The 16,731-nt window shown below is 58.7% G+C and overlaps 2 protein-coding genes across 2 annotated transcripts; one reads left to right on the forward strand and one right to left on the reverse strand.

The window, feature by feature from the left end:
- Window positions 1-9,007: 9,007 nt before the first annotated feature.
- Window positions 9,008-10,126, reverse strand: CLPS (colipase). The gene is made up of 3 exons (XM_009465713.2): window positions 10,016-10,126; window positions 9,274-9,396; window positions 9,008-9,193 (listed from the first exon to the last, which is right to left on the reverse strand). Exons 1-3 carry the CDS (start codon window positions 10,124-10,126, stop codon window positions 9,056-9,058), a joined length of 372 nt encoding a protein of 123 aa, XP_009463988.2. The 3' UTR covers window positions 9,008-9,055.
- Window positions 10,127-11,896: 1,770 nt separating this feature from the next.
- On the forward strand, window positions 11,897-16,047 carry LHFPL5 (LHFPL tetraspan subfamily member 5). Its single transcript, XM_009465667.2, has 4 exons — window positions 11,897-12,401; window positions 14,961-15,197; window positions 15,411-15,443; window positions 15,736-16,047. Exons 1-3 carry the CDS (start codon window positions 11,990-11,992, stop codon window positions 15,425-15,427), a joined length of 666 nt encoding a protein of 221 aa, XP_009463942.1. The 5' UTR covers window positions 11,897-11,989; the 3' UTR covers window positions 15,428-15,443; window positions 15,736-16,047.
- The last annotated feature ends 684 nt before the right edge of the window (window positions 16,048-16,731 follow it).

Below are 16,731 nucleotides of genomic sequence, written 5' to 3' on the forward strand. Positions count from 1 at the left end.
CCCCGCCGCCCCGCCCCTCCTCCCGCGTCTCATTGGTCGCTCCGCCTGCCCGTCTCGGCGACGGCGCCCGCAGCGCCTTGTCATTGGCTCGAGTGGCTGCGGTATGCAAATCAGAACGTTCTCCCCTCCCCTGGCGGGCCGGCCCGGCTCCACCCGCCCCGCCCCGCGCACTTGCCGGGGGAAGCGGCGGCGACGCCGGCCAGGAACTAGGGGAGGCCCGGCCCCGTGCAATGCCCCGGGGCCGGTGTTTGGCCCCGTGCGATGGCCCGAGGGAGACCTGGCCCCGTGTAATGCTCCAGGGGGGTCCCCAGCCCCGTGCAATGCTCCGGGGGGTTCCTGGCCCCGTGCAGTGCCATGAGGGGTGCTCGGCCTAGTACAAGCCCGGGGGGGGGGGGGGCGGCGCGGCCCCACGCATTGCTGCAAGGACGCTTCAGTCCCGTGTAGTGCTCCAAGGTTCCCCCAGCCCTGAGCAGTGCCCCTGGCGGGGGCGGGGGGGGGAGCAGCTTTCTGCATCCAAAGGCACCCCAGCCCCTGAGGACCAACCAGCCCCGTGCAATGCCCCGGAGGCACCCCAGCCCCCTGCAACTTCCTCGGGATTTGTTAAGGGAAATATCGCACTAGAAAGCAAATAACAATCTCCCGCCGCTGGGGACAGGGAGACACGGGTTTGGAGGACACGCTGGCTGCTGGGACACACAGAAATGTTCCCGTTCAGTATGAAGGAGACAGATAAGATTTTTGTTAAGAGCTGCCTCAGAATACCTCCCGAGATTAGAAATAACGTGCATTTGCAATTAAACATCTGATTGCTGCTCGTGCATGTTCAGCTAATTGCAGCACCTGAGATGAGAGGGGCAAAAAAAGCTGGGGGGGTGGATCACTGGGCAGATTTAAAATGTGGCATCTCTGAGTATTTTTATAAACTGTTTGTTTTTACCAGGCTTGTGTTGGAGCTGGTGCCTGCTGCTCCCAACCTGTGCCCTGATTCCCACGTGTTGATCCAACAAACTCCCCAGGGCCGGACTTAAGGCAGCACTGCCTTTACAGATGCTTGCTCACAGGTCTGCTCTTTGATGCAGACTTCGATTTTCCCAGCTGTAATTTAGACACCAGTGGCACTTGCTGGAACTCTGGAGTTAAAATTAAAGCCCGCTTTAGAAAAAAAGATTTATTTTCACGACATTTCATTTTTCCCTCTCTAAAACAACCCAGGTGAATCTTGCATTTTGGTTTTAAACATTTCCCGGCCTCTGAGAGCTTTAAATTTCCATTTACCAAAGAAATATTGTGGGTTTCCAGTATCAGGAAACCCCGCAGCTTAATTTTGTGCTGGCCCCTTAGATAATGCCCAAGCCCTGAAAAATCCCATGGGGCCAACAGGAGCGGTGAGGGGTCATCTAGCCTGGTTTGCTCTTGCACCACAAAAATGGTAAATTTGTTTGCACAGAAAAAGAAAAGCAAAATAGGATGGGAAGAAAGCACCAGCATGTTTTTTTTAAAAGACACCTTCCAAATCACTGCGATACCAGCACCAGACCCCCTGGCTCACTCTGCTTTCTTGGGTGGTGGGATGCCTGAACCCCTCCTCCAGTGCCAGGGTCTGCCCCATCCCCCCCATCCCTGTAACACAACCTGGAGGAAATCTGCTCCATAAATAATCCCGGCTGGCTTTAGGGCAGCTGCCAGGGGCACTGCTTGTTCCCCCTCGCCATCCAGCTGGCTGCACATGTCCTGCCCCAGCCCTGTGCCCGTCGTGCAGCCATCACCTTGGCCCTGAAAGGACGGGGGTCCAGGGAAAAGCCTTGCCCCCTTCCTCGTGCCGGCCCCCAAGCACCTTGTGTGATTTGAGAGCAGCGGTTCCAGAAAAAAAAAAAAAAAGGTCTATTTTTATTCATCCTTGTCTTCTGCTAAAAATAACCAGCATTAATCTGCCTTGAGAGCATCAGGAGGAGAGGCGTCCCTCCGCCTCGACTTCACATCTGAAAGCCGCATCAGTGAATCTCTCAAGTGCGTTGGAGAGTGGAGGAAACGAGTTTTCTCCCAGTTTCCTTCTGCGTGTGATGGCACAAATCCATGGCCCCAGGCATAAATGGATGGCCCCGGGCAGATGACCCATGCAGGATGCTCCCCCTCCCAGGGGGACCAAATCCATCCTTCCCCCCTGGTACCCAGATACCCACCCGCTGCCCATTTTGGGGAGCAAAGCAGTTTTTTGCAGCCTGGCGATGCTGTGGCCTCACCCCCCACACACACCCCCTCAGCACATGTACCCCTCCGAGGGCCCGGTTGTCACCTGGGGCAGGGGTGCAGCATGGTGGGAACCTGGCAGCACGGTCACAGGAAGCTAGGTGTTTACGGGAGGCACAGCCGGGTGTTGCACAACAGGCAGCAGAGTACAGGAAAGACACCGTGTCCTCGCTGCCGGCCATAGGTGCAGTTGTGCGGCGGCAGGGACTGGTAGTGGGGACATGGGGGGACACGGGGAAGGGCAGCAGGGCAAGACCACCCACTTGGCATGGGGCTGCTTGACCCAGGGGCTGCAAAGCAGCCAGCAAGCTGCTTTCTGCATGAAATCCCCCCCCAAATCTTCCTACCGGAGAGGCTGCGGGAGGGATGCTGGGTGTCATCGTGGAGCCTGGCCAGCGGCAAGCTGCCACATCCAGCCCGGGGCGATCCCTCCTCCACCTGCAAACCCCCTCTCTTTGCTCAGACTCACAGCTCCTGCAATGAATTTTTACAGGCAGAGGGGCCAAGGCATCCCTGGCACATGGGGACCCCTGGAGCAGCCCCTGCTCCATCACCGGTCTGATCCTGCTCTGTCCCCCAGAGTCGCCAGGGCTGGCCCTTTCCCCATGCATTTCCAAACCATAAATTTCCGGGTTGCGATCCAAATGCTGGGCCCTGTTGCAAAAAAACTCATGCAAGCAGGCACAGGCACCTCCAGCCAGAGGCTTTGCTGAGGCTGGATCTGTCCCTGAGTCCCCATCTCCCCCATGGTGCTTCCTCCCAGACACCAGTTTACACTGGCTGAAAGGACACAAATATTTTCCCAGATTATTTCCTCCCTGGTCCAGGGCTCCCCCAGCCCCGCTGGAAATCCAACCCCGCAAGATACAGCGGGGCTGGAGCAGGGAGGATAAATAAAGTCCGGCTTTGCCGTCCTGGCTTGGGGCCACTTCTAGCACAAAGTACATTCCGGTCTGGACGTAACGAACTGTACCAGCCTCCGCTAGGGCGGGAGGGTGGCCGGGGGTGGCTGGGGCTCCCCACAAGCCCCGCCGGGACGGGGGTGTTGGGGGGGCGGTGTGTGTGTGCAAGGGTGCAGGGGTGGCGGGGGGAGGAGCAGAGGGTGCCGCACCCCCAGGAATGCTCAGCTGTGAGGCTGTGCCATGTGATGGGGCTCTGCACCCCAAAAACACCCTGGGAAAGATCCTCCCTGGGTGCCCTAATGCTTGTGGGGTGCCTGGGGAGCCCCGGGGTGGGGGGACACCCGGCAGGGACATGCACAAGTGTGACCCAGGCCAGTGCTATGGTTGCACAAGCCCCCCCCCAAAAAAAACCAACAAACCACCCTGCAGCTCCCAGGGCTTTGCTCCTGGACACAGCATCGCCAGTCCCATGAGCCGCATCCAGGGAGCCCAGAGGGGCCGCCCGGGAGCAGCACCGGGCGGGCGGGCAGGAACCGTGCCAGGCGCCCGGCGTGGGGACGCGATGTACCGGCCGCGGGAGCGCAGGGAACAGCCTGACTCAGCAGCCGGGGCAGTGAGTGTGCGCCGGACGGAGGAACCGCTCCGCAGGGCCCGCCGGCAGCCCCAGGCCTACCGGGGGGGGCTGCCTGCGGCGGGGGGGGGGGGCTGCCGGCTGCCTCCGGGCATGCAGGCAGGAAACTCCCTCCTTGCTGCTAGCAAGACCCGCGGAGCAGACGGCCCCCTCCAGCTTGGTCGCCACTGCATGGTTGGGGCAGGGCATGGCCACCAGTATCACCCCCACAGCATCCCCCCAGCATGGCCCCCAGCTTCCCCCCCCAACTCCCCCCAGCATCCCCCCAGCAGCCTCCCTGCATGTCCCTCCCACCCCTGGTGCTGGCCCACTTTCCCAGCCCAGCTCACCAGCATTTCAGGGAATTTAATGCTAAAAATACCCAGCTGGGGCGAGACACACCCCCCCCCCCCCCCCCGCAAAGTGCCCAGCCCCGAGCTCTCCCTGGGCTGACGCGTCAGCCCCCCCTTGCCCTCCCCACCTCCCTGTATCACGCTAATTAATTCCTCCAGTAGCACAAATAATTCAGCCAGAGGATTTTTTCCACTTGTGCCCCGCTGGAAAGCATCCATGGAGGGGTTCATGGAGGTGCATGGGGTGCCTGGATGTCCTTCAGGGCCACCTCTGCATCTCCACATCCTGCTCACAGCCTCCACTACTGCCCCAAGCTGGGCAGTCCTCAGCCCTGGGGTGCTTTCCTGGCTGCTCTGGGCTGGGGGAGCATCCTCAAGGGACCCCACCCCTGGCCATGCTCCCAGCCCCAAAGCCAACCCCTAGGATGGAGGTGGGGACGGGGACCAGGTTTCAGGTCCCCCGGGGCTGTGGTTTGCCCAGAGTCGGTCCCTGCCCTCCAGCCAGGTCCTTCCTCTCCTCCAGCCCCAGGGAAAAACATCAGAGTGGAAAAACAGGAGAGCGTCTGATATTGTTCCCTCCATCACATGCGAAGGCAAAGCCAGAGAGGCCAGGAAAAAAATCTTCAACAATTGGTTTTGGCAAGAAGAGGCAAACCAGAGCTTTTCATGATTTTTTTTTTTTGGTTGTTGCTAGAAAGGTTGCTTTTCCTCCAGCGAGGGCTTAAGGATGGCTTCTCACCATCTCCATCCCTAAACCATCTCCCCAAGATGGTGCAAACCCGGCCCAAATTTAGGAAAACCCATTGGGGTGTCGCAGGATCAGGCCCCCAGATCCCTGGGAGCTGCAGTTGGGTGTGCTGGGGGTCTGCACCCTGTTGTGCCCCACAGCTTGGACCTCCCGTAGGGACTTTGCCGCCACAGGTGCAGGTTGAGGTGTCCCACGTTGGCATGGGGCGGTGGGGGCAGACTGAGACATCTCCCCAGGGATTTGGGGTTCCCTGAGCCCCCAGTGCTGGCTGGGGTGTCCCACACCCTGCAGGGATGTGCTTCATCCCTGCAGCTCCTGCCTTGCAAACGCAGCAGCCACATCCAGCCAAAAGCCACCCTGGCTGAAGTATGCCCTTAGAGGGGCCAGCAACCCCCCAGCTGTACTGGCTACTACCTTGCAATGCCCCAGCTGAAACCGGGGGGAAGAAGTCATCCAGAGCAGGAAGAAAAATAAAACCCAGCCCCAAAAGCAAGCAGGCAGCCCCAGATGCCTCTGGGCACCCTGAAACGCCTCTGGGGCGCCCCCAAACGCCTCCGTGCACCCCCAGATGCCTCCAGGCAGCCCCTCAGGTGTGTTTCCACAGCACAAGCCTCCCACAAAGCACAGGCATCCCCAACACCCTCCAACCCAAACCCCATGAGACCCCCTGACCCTGCTGCAGGATCAGGTCCCTGCACAGCACCAGTCTGCAGCAAATGAGGCTGGGGGGATTGGGCTGTGCCTGGGTTCTGCCCCCCTGGAAATCATTGCCCCAGGCTGGGTGCTACAGGGTTACTGCCTTCCTGGTCTCCTCTGTGGGGGCCGGGGGCAGTTCAGGCCCCCCCAAGAAGCATTTACCCCCCCAGGGCTGGCAGCCCCCGTGCCCATGGGTGAAGGCTGCAGGAGCAAACCTCCCCCTCCCCAGACGCCCTTTTTCTTGGGGTTTTTGGCAGGGCTGGGAGGGTGCTCCCCGTTTGCAGGGGGGGGTTTCTTTGCTGGGGGTGTCTGAAGGGATGGGCATCGGGTGGGCACCCCACTGGAGCCCCCCTGCAGCCACAGCTCGTGATGGTACGGGGTGGGGAGCGCAGTGAATTGGGGGTGCAGGGACACTCCAGGATGGGCAGAGAAAGAGCTTCACCGCATCTTTGCAGAAATGAAAAAGAAATTAAGAAGAAGAGGAAAAGGCAGTGTTTTGCAAAAAAAAGGGTTAAAGCAGCGCGGAGAAGAGGTGAAGGCCGAGGGCTGGCGGAAAGGGGAGGGGGAAGAGAGGGGGAGGAGGGAGGTTGGGGAGAGGGAGCGCGGCTATGCGAGAACATCCTGTACCCTCCTGGTAAAAACAGCCCAGGCGGGGGGGTGGGGGTGGGGGCGGGAAAACCTTCCACCACCACCCTCCAGTGTAGGGGAGGGGGACACTGCGGGCACCCCGTGGGTGAGCAGGCAGGGATGGGGGTGCAAAGTGGGGTGCAGCCCTGGTGATGGGGTGAGACTGGGGGGGGACTTGGGGTGCCCCCCCGCAACACCCCTTCAGCCTCATTCGCCTCCTCGTTGCTTTTTAATCAACAGGGGGATGCTGTGCAAAGCAGGGTAGGAGGAAGGAGCACCCCAGTGCTTGCACCCTCCATCGCCCAGGGTGAAGTGAGGTCCCCGGCGGAGGGAGGGTGCCTCCCCCCGTGTCCCCTCCCGGGGGAGGGAACCTCACTGCAGCTAAATCTGCCCGCACAAGGATGCCCTGTTCATACCCCTCCCTCCCAGCTCAGGGTGCCCCCACCCTGGTGTAGGCCTGTCCCCGTCCCCGTCCCCAGGGCTGGCAGCACCCCACACGCACCAGGGGCCCCTTCCTGTGTTTGTTAAGACGCCGTGAGTCAGGCGTCTGGTTTTCTGTTTAAGCCAATATTTACCAGCCGAGAGCTGCCAAAATAAAGCTGCTGCTTCACCAGTAAATTTAGGGTGGAGATTGGGGGGGCGGGGGGGGGGGCATTCATGTGTCGTCGTCCCCCCAGCACAGCCACCCCCTTCCCACCTCTCCGGTGCCCCCATCCTCCTCCTGCCAACATAGGGACACCCCAAAAATGGGGACACCCCAAAATCCCCATCATATACACCAGGAGTTGGCCCAGGCTACCCTCTCCCAATATCCCCCCCTCCAGGGAGGGTGTGATCCCCAAAGCGGGGCTCAAGGTGTGTCAGGGCTGTGAGGCTTGGTGCATTTCAGGGCCCCCAGGGCTCAGCTGCCCCTGGGGTTGGGGGGTCCCTGCTAGGCTGGGGGGTCCCCAGGGCTGAGGGGGTTCCAGGCTGTGGGCACGCTACGGCTGCCCTCTGCTGGTGCCGACATGGCCAGAGCCTGGGCATTGGCCACATCCTGCCCATGCCAAGGATGCAAAGCCCCAGGAGAGGCTGGCCCTGGGCAGGCAGGGCTCCCAGTATCCCCAGTATGTGTCCTGGGTGATGCCAGCCTCTCCGGGGTGCTCCCCACTGGTGTGGAACAGCATGTAGGGCTGAGGACCCCATGCAGATGACAAGGTCAGGGAGAGACCTTATGTCCCATGTCCCCTGTCCCCTACCCCATGCCCCCTCGCCCTGCCCAGGGGTGCCTGTCTGCTGCAGGAGAGGGGCTGCTCTCCCCATCCCCATCCCCATCTCTGCCTTCCTCCAGGCCTCATCCCGCACTCATGAGGTCATCGACCTGGTGGCCTCCTGCTGGGACCACGAGGACAACGAGACCACAACCCTCAAAGCTTTCACCACCCACCACGAGTTTAAAACTAAAATCCAGGTCAGCATTTTCCCCTCTTGCAGTTCCACCAAGCCAGGCTTGCAGAGGCCAGTGGGTCCCTGGAGCATCCCCTATCCTGTCCCCACGCTGCCCGCCATGTGCCCCCCCCCACGGTGGGGACCGCCCCCCCCCCCCCCCCCCCCCCCGTTGTGCCACCCTCCCAGCCGCATCCCTGGTGTTTCTGCAGGTACAGAGATCCTGAAGCTGCTGGTCACCCTTGTCCTGGAGAGAAAGTTTCCTGCGGGACATCCTCAGCTGCCCGGTACGGCCCCCAGCCCCTCACCCAGTGGAGAGCTGCTATGGGGCACCCAGCCCCTCGGGGTGATGAGGAGCAGTGTTGTAGGTGCCTGGTGCTTGGTCTGCCCCCAGGGACAGAAACATGCAGGGTGAAGACGGCACCGGAGAAGCCAAGAACCCCTGCCTATGGTGACCCCCTCACCTCCTGCTGTCCCCCCAGCTCTGCCAGGCGGGTGCCTCCTCTTCCTCACCCCCCTGCAGCATGTCTGTGCCCCCTCCCCATGCCCAAACCACTGGCTCCAAGTCAGGCATCGCCCCCCCGCAACCCACCCTGCCCAGGGCACAGCTCCACCAGGGGCAGAGTTAAGGGGATTTGCTGCCTCGCTGCCAGCCAGGGCTGCTCCCAGCATCACCTCGCCCCAGATCCATCCCAAATTCCCAAAGCTCCTGCACATCTCACAGCCGGAGAAGCTGCTGGTGGAGGTGCTGCATGAGGGGCCCCCACAGCACATACAACTGCTGCCCGTATGAGGTTCTTTTTGGGGAGGACTCCCACCTGGCCTACCACCTCCTGGCCACGTCTGCTCACCCAGAGGAGGAGGTGCAGCTCCCAGTGTGCAGGGTCATCCAGAGCCCTCAGCACGGCATGGCAGAGGTGGACACGACCACCAAGTACCCCAAGCACCCGCAGCTTCCACACCACCTTCAAGTCCCTCTTCTCCAGCCACAAACCTTTCCCAGGGGAAGTTTCCAACCAGAGCAGCTGCAGAGGCAAATAAACCGAGTCCAGCACAACCCAAGTAGCTCCCTCTGATCCTGGGGCTGCTGCATCTTCCCCTCCCCTGGACCCCCTTTGCTAACGCTCCCCCCAGGCAGAGCTCCCCCCATGGCTTGCTGCTGGCCTGGCCCAGATTATGATAAAATTGCATATGATGTGCACACATGTATAGGTAAAGCCATCACGTCCCTGCAGCATTTTCCAGGACCTTCTGGCCCTGCAGCCCCTGTCCTGGGCTGAAGGGACGCATTGAGTGAAAACGCTGGCTTGCAGCTCGGCATAAGATGCTCTTTACTTGAACGTCCCCCCTGCAGCCGTGGCAGCGCGGGCAGGTCCAGGCATCCCTGTGGAGGGGAAAAGGCAGGGTGGCAGGAGCAGCACGGGGGTGTACTGGGGGTTCTCTTCCTTCACCACGACCCATCAGAGCCCCGGGGGTCCTTGCAGACACCAAAGTCACTGTTGGTGATGGAGCCCACGATGGTCTTATCAGCGTCACAGGTCAAGCCGCTCTCACAGGGACACTTATAGTAGACTCCATAGATGCTCTACGGGGAACGAAGGCACAGTGCAGTGCAGGGGACATGCCCCTGTCCCTGGCCACCCCTGGGAGCAGGGGAGCACGTACCTTTGGGGAGCACTCCTGGAACTCAGCTGCTTTTGGTGCACATCGCGCCAGGCTCAGGCCGCTGCCCCGGTAGCAGCAGCCGCTCTTGCACTGGGCGCTCTGCAGGCACAGCTCCCCAGTGTCCTGTGTGGCGAGGCAGGGCATGAGCACCAGGTCCCTCTCCGTCCCCCCTTAATCCCCCCCAGCCTTGGGCCTGGGGGCTTTGGGTGGGTGTCGGACACCAGCTCTGTCTTTTGGCTGCGGCTCAGCACTGCTGCCAGCACACCCAAGCCTCCCACCCTGCAGGATTTCTTCAGTCTGGCCCAAAATACCACCTGCTGAAGTGCTGTTTTCTGCTGGGCTCGTGGGAATAGGGCTGAGACACTGCAGGGAAAGCGTCCCCCCTCCCCATTCCTTGCAAGCCCCCCCAGGGAGGGGGTCCTGGCTGGCACAGGGAGCTGAGAGCTTCAGTCCCATCTACTTTTAGGCTTCCCTGGCCCTTTACACAACTGCTTTCCCAGGTGTCAAGATCCCTCACAACCCCAGAAAAACCACCACACCATCCCCACCTGCCTCAGTTTTCCAGCTGCAATAAGTTTTGTTCTCGGTGCATGCAGCCGTCACCCCAGGGCTCCCCCACATAGCTGCTGCCAGAGACTAAAGCATCGCAGACCCCTCCAACCCCACAATGTGCCACACACCCCATTGCAGCAATCGGGGCATCGCCTGGACATGGCAGGGAGGGGGTTAGTGTCCCTCTTACCAAGTTGAAGATGAGCCCTCGCTTGTGCTGTGCTGGCAGGGCTGGGGCCAGGAACAGTAGGGCCAGGAGCAGGCAGAGGGGCAGTGCATTCGCCATGGTGGGCTCGCTCATGCCTCTTCCACAGGGCCAGTGGGCACTTTATAGCAGGCGTCCCCATCAGCTGATGAGGCTGCTCCTATCACACTCCAACTCGTGGCATTGGGGCAGTGCCACAACGCTCTGCCCAGGGCAGGAAAACAGCAATGCCCGTGCTGCCAGGCAGTGCCACAATGGAGACATCTCACCGTGTTCCCAGGTGACTGTCCCACACTGGTAATGCCAACCTGCCCTTTGGCAGCTCCTTTGGCTGATGTGAACATGAAGTAACGGCACTCCTACGCTTCCCCCAAGGGGGATTTCCAGTCCTCCCTCCTCTCCTTCACCCTGGCTGCAGGGAGCCATGAAGCTGGGGTTCTCTGGGACACCCTCCTTGCTGATGGGTTCATGGGCAATGCGAGAGCCAGCGCCATGGCAGGAACTCCGCTCCTTGGGAAAGTGTCCACCCCCAGATCCTCCATCGCTCAGACGTTATGATCACAGACACCAAGAAACCTGCTCAAGAAAGCCCAAAGCATGACAGGAGTGACCCCACACCCCTGCTAGCATCCTGCTGGCCTCACTTGGTGTTCCAGAGCCCACCCATGTCACTATCCCATGGGCCACCACTGCATCCTGCCCTGCCAGATATATGCTTTCAGTGCTTCAGTGCTTGGCAGGTGCAGCTGATGAAAGGAAAACAGCCCCAGGAATGGCACAGCTTTTCGCACCTGTGTTGGTCTGGCTGCTTTCGGCAATGATTAACACCCAGGCAGCCCTGGCCTTCGGCAGCCACAGGGGTGACACTGAGGCTGGCGCTGGCTGTGGGATAGCTGTCACGCTGCCACGTGGCATCTGGACCCCATGGCAGGAGCTGAGCCTCTACAGTCCCTCTGGATGCGGGACAGATGTGGGTCCTGGAGAAAGGTCCCAAGGTGGCCACGACTGCCTACAGCCCATTGGGGTAGGCTCTGGGGCTGTCCACACTCCTCTGGCAGCAGGACACGGGGGGCCAGACAGAGTCCTGGCCCTGCTCCAGGTGCTGGCTGACGCCTTAGGGTGTCCCTTTCTGCAGCGGGGATACGGGGATGGTCCCCTCCCTGCCTTCAGCCCCAGCCAGCCCTGGAGCTGACAGGGGGGGGTCCAGGGGCCCACAGCCCCCCCACCCCTATGATGTAGCACCCCATGCACCGCCCCTCCAGTGGGGGAAGACCCTGGTGATGCCAGCTGGGAGGGCAGAGGGGAGCAGCCGAAGGGGCACAGCATTTGGGAACCATCCTGGGACACACAGCACAGCCCGGGTGGATCCTGGGGATCGCGGCAAAGCCCATGGCACATCCTGGGGCACACGTTGCGGGGCAAGACACAACCTGGGGAGCATCCCACACCACATCCTGGGGCATGTGCACATCCTGACACACATCCTGGGGGTGCATGGCACTTCCTGGGGCACACAGCATGGGCACAGGGTACATCCCGGGGCACATACACAGTGAGGCACAAAGTGCATCCCAGGGTGGATCCCGGGGTGCACGCTGGGGACATAGGGTTCATCCCACAGGCACTGGGCACATCCCAGGCTGCATCCTAGGGTGCATAATGGAGGCACAGGGCGCATCCCGAGGGAGCATCCCAGGGATACAGGACACACCCTAGGGGCGCATCCCGAGCCGCACCGCCCGGCTCCTCCCGAGCCCACCCCGGCTCGAGGCGGGGGGGGTCGTGGCGGCTTCTCCCGGGTCCTCCCCGGGCTCCTTGGAGGGGGGGGTCGCGCCACCGCCCCCCGGGGCGGTCCAGCCGCAGCGCCCGCCGCCGCCGGAGCCTCCCGCCGCCACCGCCGCTCTCCGCCGGGGCGGGGCAGCGCCGGGCGCCCCGGGGAGCGGTGCCGGTGTCCCCGCGATGCCCAAGCTGCTGCCGGCGCAGGAGGCGGCACGGATCTACCACACCAACTACGTGAGGAACGCGCGGGCCATGGGGGTGCTCTGGGCCCTCTTCACCCTCTGCTTCTCCATCCTGATGGTGGTGACCTTCATCCAGCCGTACTGGATCGGCGACAGCATTGACACGCCGCAGGCCGGCTACTTTGGCCTCTTCTCCTACTGCATTGGCAATGCACTCACTGGCGAGCTCATCTGCAAGGGCAGCCCCCTCGACTTCGGCACCATCCCTTCCAGTGCCTTCAAAACTGCCATGTTCTTCGTAGGTATCTCCACCTTCCTCATTATCGGCTCCATCCTCTGCTTCAGCCTCTTCTTCTTCTGCAATGCAGCCACCGTCTATAAAGTCTGTGCCTGGATGCAGCTGGCGGCAGGTGAGCGGGGCTGGGGGTGATGACTGGGGGGCCAGGGGCTGCCAGTGGTCTGTCCAGAGCTGCTTTTCCCTCTCTGCCCCCACCTCGACTCTGCTGGGGGGATGGTGGCCAGGAAAGGGACACCAGCATAACCCCTGTGCCCCATTTGCTCCCCCTTACTCGTTACCAGTGGGGAATCTGCAGTAAGTAAAACCTGTCAGAGCAGCTGAAACCCAGCAGACTTGCCACGTGTGGGCGATGCTCCCCACCGTGCGCTGATGCTGCTGCAAAACCACGCAGCACCAACGGTCCAGCCACGGCCTGTCCCCGCTTACCCGGGGGAGCTTTCCTCTGGCCATTGCACAATGCCGTTGCTTCTGCTCTGCCCCATGGTGCAGCGGGGTCGTGGCTTCAGAGTATCAGACCGAGAGCCCCGAATGCCACAGGGCTGGGGCACAGGGTTCCCTGCTGTGTTAGGGATCCTGCGGCAATTAATGAGGGATACAGCGATAATGTTTGCTGAGTTATTTGGTGCCTACAATATCCCCTGCAGCAATTGGTAACTCCCTGAGCTCAGGGGACAAGATACTGGGGAGGTGGAACAGGAGGAGGGGACTGACTATAGGATTTGATATCATCACCCACATTTTCCTACTTTTCCGCTCGTCCTCACATCCCTCCGCTCATCCCTGAGGATCTCCAGCCTTTCCCATTCCTCCCCGCAACGCAGCAAGACACCCGAGATGTCCAATAACCCAGCTCCTGAATTTGAAGCCTCAGCTGAAACCCAACCCAGCCCTTTGCTGCTCTTGAATCATTCATGCCGGGACCAGCCGCAGCCCCCGCCGTCTCCAGATACTCTGGCTGAAACCCTGGGGGAGGACAGCCGTGGCATCGGGGTTGCTCCAGTTGCCTGCTAAAGAAATGAGCTCAAGCAAAGATTTAGAGAAGAGGCTTGGGGCAGCTCAGCCTCCCAGGGAGTTGGAGCAGGGAAAGGCTTTGCTGTCATATTTGGGGCTTTTACATACATTTTTGTGCTGGATGGGGGAGAGAAACCTGGCGCAGACAGCTCCGGCTGCATGGATGAGCCTGAATCATCCCCTACAGCCCAGTTTCTCTGCACCAGACAGGCTCTCAGGAGCTTTCGCGCCGCCACCAGGCAATGCAGGTGCTGCTGCATTTCTGGGAGTTATTTTAAGAAGGGGGCAGGTGATAAACGGATCTATTTTCTGGCCTTTGCTCCGCACCAGGGTGTGTTTTCACAGGAGAAGCAATTTCTTTCCAGCTTCCCCTGTTTCTCCATGCCCCTCCTCTCTGTTAGCTACAGGGAAGAGTAATTAAATACAAGAGAAACCAGCTGCTTCGCAATGAAGAGAAATGTTCTCTGCAGACCTAGGAAGCTGCCCGCTGGCCTTGCCACTCTCTTGTCCCAAAACCAAGGGAAAAAAAAACATCGGCAAAGGGTGAGGCAACCACCCCAAAACTGTCTTCTGGTTTACCAAACACCCAGTGACAGAGAAAAGGCACTGCTATGGGGCAGGGAGCATCTTGCTGCTGCAGGAGGCTGTGCATGTCCACAAAGGGCAGGGACAAATGGCCGCTCATCCAGAGCTCCCACCATGGGGTTGTTTCTGGCATGAGAGGAGCCTCAGAGGTCCTCACACCTGCATGAAAAGATATGAAGGACCAGTTACTTCCATGCTCTGCACCAAGATAACAGTGGAGGATGCAAAGAGTCTCCGTTTATCACATCCCAAAGCCTTGCAGATGAGCTCAGCTCTTCTTCCTGCCGAACCCAGTCACTATTGTCCAGCAAATACAACAATTTCTCTGAGCATGCGGGGAAAAAAAAGCACTTCTGAGCTTTTGGGACATGAGCTGCTGGGCAGAAGACATCCCTTCGGCAGCTCACGCTGGGTTTGTCGCAACTCCCATGGCAAAGCCGCAAGGGCGACGTGCCAAGGGCCCTGCAGCCGGGCTGGAGCGGCAGTCGAGGTCATGTGTGCGCCAGGGTGGGGCAACAGGAACGGCTGCAGGAGGAGCCAGTGGCTCACGGCTGGGCTGGAATCACCACAGCTGAACAAGCATAATTAACCTGCCTGCAAAGCTGCTGCTGAGGGTGGCACTACCTTGGCAAAGCATAAGCTGATATCCAGCTCCGCATGGGGCAATAACAAGGTTCTCCACCTTGCACAGACTAAATCCATCCCAGTTTTGTTGGGAGAAAATATTTCTTTGGAGCAACATGGCCAGGGATGCATGCGGAGGCAGGAGAGGAGAGATGTTGCCTGGGCAACACAGTGATGGGAGATGCTGCTGCAGCATGTCCTTGATGGGGAGCAGCATGCCATATCCTGCTCCTCCCTGGCTGCAGCAGCATGAACAAAGCAGAGCCCGTGTGATGGGCAACTGCAGGGCGTAGGGAACCTTTAGGCCTAGTTAGCTGGTCCATAGTATTTTCTTTCTTTGTAGCATTGTGGTTGTGGCTGGACGCAGCACTGCCATACTCCTCTACCTGCAGTATTGGCTCAGCAGGTAGCTCGTGGCCGCTGTAATGTCTCCATCTCCTTCTTCCTGCAGCTACGGGGCTGATGATCGGCTGCCTAATCTACCCCGATGGCTGGGACTCGAGCGAGGTGAAACGCATGTGCGGGGACAAGACAGACAAGTACACGCTGGGTGCCTGCACTGTGCGCTGGGCATACATCCTCTGCATCATTGGCATCCTTGATGCTCTCATACTCTCCTTCCTGGCCTTTGTGTTGGGGAACCGGCAGGACAACCTCCTCCCATCTGATTTTAAAGTGGAAAATAAAGGTAAAGACAGCTGGAGCTGAGCTTAGAGCCCCCATCCTGCTGCAGAGTGTTTCCACACAGCAGGGGAGTACTGTTATTTGGGAGGATGGTGGCTTCCTCCAGTGGGAGAAGCAGGAGAGCTGTCAAGGTCATCACACTGTAGGTGAAAACACACCTGCACCTTTGTTGTTATTCCTATACTCCATTAACACAGTAATTCTTTTTGTTTTACAGAAGAGGGCAACGACTGACAGAGCTGATCACCACGTAAGTGATGCCCACAGTGATTTTTAATGTTTCTTCCAAGTACACGTAATGCTGCTATTTTGAGGATTACTAAAGGATTGACAACTGTATGGATTTTGGTGCTAGTGTCACATTGGTTTTATTTGTGGTTAAATGGGAAGTAGTCTTTGCTTTGCCTCCTGAAACCAGGAGAACATAAATCCTTGCCCAGTGACCAGAAAAAAAAAAAAACAAACCAAAAAAACAAACACCAACTTAAAATTTGAAGTGATACTCCATTTGGCAACAGCTGACCTTTTCTTTCTCTTCCCAGGGACACCTAGAACTCTTCTTCCATCAGCTTCAAGAAACAGCCCTTTTCTTTAAAATGACTTTTCCAGGAGCTTTAAACTTACCAGTTTCTGTGGATCTTCTACAACTGTTCTTTTCACCTAAGGGGCCACTATCAGCTCACAGCTCTCATGGAGTTTATTTGTTGGGAAGAACCCAAACTGGACACAGGTTTTTTTGAGTCCATCAGCAAACCTCGGGAAAAGGGGAGGGATGGCAATTTGCTGCTTCTTGGGGTTTGTACACCTTCTTTCAAGGAAATTACTTCTGAATAAAAAAATGTTAGTGTTTTGGATTTTGTGCTAGTCTTCTTACAGCAGGAGAAGTCCTCTGCTGTGTCCCAGGTTACCCTTGTACTTGAAAAATACAACACAGCCAATTCCTAGCAAAGCCATGAATCAGCGTCCCACTCTGGGCAACAATAACCAAATACCACCTTTTAAAAAGGGCACTTTTCCGGGGCGGGGGGAGGGCAGAATCTGCCAGGCTGCAGCAGGCCTGTAACAGGACCTGCAAACTGCAGCAGATGATGCCAGGCAGCATCAACTCACTGCACCACCGTAACCTGCCGATTAATCCAATTTAGCCATGATTTCTCATCATATCGAACACCCACCTGTGGCAGCCTTCAGCACAGTCCATTTTTGCAGAAGACAAAGCAGCACATCATCCTGTCCAGCTCTTACCTGGTCAGAACCCCAAATTAGCCTGTATTATGATTTTTCGTTTCTACTTGCTGTAATTTTTTGGTTCCTGCAGCAGTCAATTCAATTCAGTTCTAACAAGCACATTCCAGTTTTATGCTTCCCTATAAAAAAAAGTGTTTGGGAAGGTTTTGTTAAGAGTCTTTACTAGGGAAGACAGCAGAGAGATGAGAGACTGTGAGAAAAACATATTTTTAGAATGGAAAAATTCCAGCAGAACTGCTCTGCCATTGACTACTCTTCTCCCTCTTTTAAAATAGATCACAATACCAGCA

Source organism: Nipponia nippon, unplaced genomic scaffold, assembly GCF_047370975.1.
Source record: "Nipponia nippon isolate SJK-2023a ecotype South Korea unplaced genomic scaffold, ASM4737097v1 scaffold_25, whole genome shotgun sequence".
Taxonomy (NCBI): Eukaryota; Metazoa; Chordata; class Aves; order Pelecaniformes; family Threskiornithidae; genus Nipponia; species Nipponia nippon.